Source organism: Alligator sinensis, unplaced genomic scaffold (assembly GCF_000455745.1).
Source record: "Alligator sinensis unplaced genomic scaffold, ASM45574v1 scaffold973_1, whole genome shotgun sequence".
NCBI classification, from domain to species: domain Eukaryota; kingdom Metazoa; phylum Chordata; order Crocodylia; family Alligatoridae; genus Alligator; species Alligator sinensis.
In genome coordinates, this window is record NW_005842622.1 from 812,163 (window position 1) to 815,605 (window position 3,443).

General features: G+C 43.2%; 1 protein-coding gene across 1 annotated transcript in view; it reads right to left on the minus strand.

Annotated features, from left to right (window-relative positions):
• The window catches only part of BET1L (Bet1 golgi vesicular membrane trafficking protein like), a 6,736-nt gene extending 3,299 nt beyond the window's left edge, over window positions 1-3,437 (minus strand). The window contains exons 1-3 of the mRNA XM_014524527.2: window positions 2,953-3,437; window positions 2,408-2,499; window positions 1,521-1,577 (exon numbers count right to left, since the gene is read on the minus strand). Of these exons, the coding sequence (XP_014380013.1) occupies window positions 1,521-1,577; window positions 2,408-2,482 (132 nt within the window). The 5' untranslated portion in view covers window positions 2,483-2,499; window positions 2,953-3,437. The remainder of the gene's footprint in view (window positions 1-1,520; window positions 1,578-2,407; window positions 2,500-2,952) is intronic.
• Between the last annotated feature and the right edge of the window lie 6 nt (window positions 3,438-3,443).

Consider the following 3,443-nt stretch of genomic DNA (forward strand, 5'->3'; position numbering starts at 1 on the left):
TATACCACCTCCCCAGTTATGCAGGCATCTTCATAGGTCCTTCTATTTACCCAGTAGCTTTTCACCTTTGATAATGGTCTTACTTCTGCATCAAAAACCCTCCTGTTGGCTGTGCTCTTTTCTTCCCCTCGCTCAGTTATCTGATTTCTACCTTTATCATTTGCTGTATTTTTTAAATGACAGTCAGATGAATACATCATTCAAGAACATTAAGGAAGTCAGAGAGTGTAAGAGACAATGTTAATTTCACAGTTTCTAGCTTAAGCTTAGGTTTACTCCAAGATATTTATCTTAAGTCCATCTCTTGAAGGGAAGGAAGTAAAAAAAATGGGCATACCGTCTTGATTTAAGACCCCTCATTTAACTTTTCTGCCGTAATCATGGTCTCTTCCTTCACCCTAACCTTCCACTCTCCTCCATTTCCAGTGCAAACAAGTATACATTAGACCTTCCACACACTGCCCGTGACATCACTGCCTGCATGCCAGCTCTGGTGAAGCCTGAATAGGTTTATCTTGCCTTGCTTTCAATATTGTGGTTATCTTCTATAGGGGTTACATGCCCTAGCTACCCAGATTCCAACCTGCAGACAACCACTTCCCAATCACTCACAGAAACAGCTTGACCACATATCCAACCTCAAACATATCAAAGGAAGGGATTCCAATGCCAAATTCAATCATGAAGTTATTCTTAGTCTAGAAATTCTTGGTGGGCACATTTTAAGCTACAGATCTGGTCTTGTGGCCAAATAGTTTGCTTATTACTTTAAGTACATAAAATGCTTTGAAATTAAATTGTATCATATGAATGAAAATCATTATATTAAGCAATGGAAGAAATCTTGAGGCAAAAAAGTTTGCTTGTGTTTGCTAACGTCAAGTGTGAAGCTAGGGGATTTTCCAGCCACAAATGCATGTATTGGCTGCACAAGCCATTCCCCAAGTCCCTGGATTCTCCATCAGCAATAAAGAGTTTACGAGACATGCCAGGTTTTGTCTCAAAAATCACCATTTTTTAAATACCCGTGGTAATTAAAAATGAGAAGAAAAAGGAACAGAGTACTTGATATTATAACACTACAAACCCTGATTCCAATTCTATACATCCAGTGCATTTCAGAGGCTGTAGAAGTACCCCCAAGAGATTTATAAACACTTCCAAAACTCCCAAACAGGAGTGACAAAGGCAGGCAGGCTTATATTATCTTCATAGGAGCCAGTTTGTAATCCTAGTAAGTAAGTAATTTCTACCTGCATTACTGAACTATACTATTCCCTATCAGTGTCAACTGTTATTAAATGCTGGCTGTATTTGCCCAACATAATATTGGGAGCTTTTAAGTTTCTGTTGGCCTATGTACTTAAAACCCCAAACAATGTTTTCATGTTACCTGACATGTGCTGGGTTGTTAAACCCAACTGCCAGAGTTTGATCACCTTTCCTTCTGAACTACAGAGCAAACCCTTTGAAGTCAGTACAAAACCATTCACATGTTAGACATCTCACCAGTGTCTTACCATGCCATCTAGATAGTGATTTTGATCTTCAGCATCTTTGTCAATATCCAGTGCCAGCTAATCAAAACACAGAAGGATGCAAGTGTTACTATCTCCAAATTAACAGATCAACTCCTAATATATCTGAAGCTGGTGAAACCCCAACCACACAAACAGGCCATCACTTCCACTGCCTCCTACACATTACACACTGCCATGTCTGTTCTATGCAATGAAAAAAAGAAGACGGGGGAGGAGGGAGATTCTGCCTACATTTTAAGATTATATAAATTCCTGAGCTTTGCAGCACTGGAAATAAAGGTCTATAACTAGTTGGAAGCTTCTGTACATGAAATGACCATGCCTATCATGAAGCAGTAACAGAACACAGATTCTGGTTTTCTGCTAATGATGTTGTCTGTGCATTAGAGCCATATGTTAATTGAGGCTTTTGACATTAGTGGAAGCAAATGATTACTGTGAATACTCCTTTAATAGCCATGGATACACCATGACTATCATCACCATAAATATCATGACTCCCTCCTGAAGGAAAACTGAAAGTGTGTTTTTTATTAATATTTTTAACCTGGTTTTATAACTACTTTCTTCCACAGAAGGCACGCCTGGTCTGACATGTTTACCTGCCTTGGCCTCCCTGCCGCTTACTTTTTATATCAAATTCCTTCTCTAGCTGCCACTAAGACCAGACAATTTTGGTGATGAGAAAATTGGTAAAATTTCCCAGCTACATCATTAGAAAAGTTAACTATGCAGCCCACCACAGGCTGTATCATATCCTGCATCTTCTCAAACCATGGAATAAAGAAATCACCCCTGTGTAAACCAGCTCCTTTCTCACAGTGAACACAGCAAGGAAAATGGACCACATGGAGTTAGTAACTAACCGATTTCAGCCTGGTGACTTTGGTGGCAAGATTGTCTGCCATATGCTTGTTCTCGACATCCAACATGTCATCCATACCGTTCTGGCCCTGGCCTGAAAGAGAGAGGAGGAGTCTTATCAGTTATGACACAAACATCAGCATGTAAACTCATCACAGCTGGTAAGAGAACTGGGCTTTCTGTTCGCAGCGCCGCCGCCACTTTGTTGTTAGTTAGGAGAGAAGGAAGGTTAGGCGACTCCGAGTACCATTTTAAAAACCGGTTTCTCCTACCCCTGAAATGTTACCCCAGATGTATGATATGTATCCGAGACACCCAACATACATGCAAACCCTGATCCTGCCTTAGCTACACAGGTCCAAAGCTTGAGAGAGCTCGGATTCAATTATTTATAGATATATTATCTGTGTGTATACACACACACGCACACCTATACCTAGATATGCAGACACACATGTACATTATATATATGTATATATATATACACACACACACACATACACACACAGGTGCGTGTATCTGCGTATCCACATACAAACACACATACATTTGTTCTTCTTTGAGACACGACCATCTACAGTGTGTACAAGACAGGTCAGCTAGTGTGCCGGAGGGGATGTAACAAGGTACCCGCATCAGCAGCTACCGACCCACTGCAGACGTATGCCCCGAGCCATGGGGGTCACTGCAGGACGGGTGGGGTGGCAGGGGGCCTGCAGCTCTTACGGAGCCAGTTATCAAAGGGGCTGGTTGAAAACATCTCCCGCCTGATACCTGCCCCTCCAAGTGATACAAAAACAGAGATGTACTCCTAGCACCTGGGCAGCAGTGGCAGGCATGAAAGGCACCTAGCGCCAGCCTCTGACCTGCCAGCAGCCCAAGCAACCCCCGGCCAGGCAGGTGGGAGGGCGGGCACACAGCACACGGGGCCGGAGGAAGAGGAGGCATCCCCCCATCCCCGGGCCGGGGCTGGCAAAGCAAAACCTCCCCCAACCAAACAGCCGCATGTGCGCCCCACCCCAGTCACAGGCAGCCCCA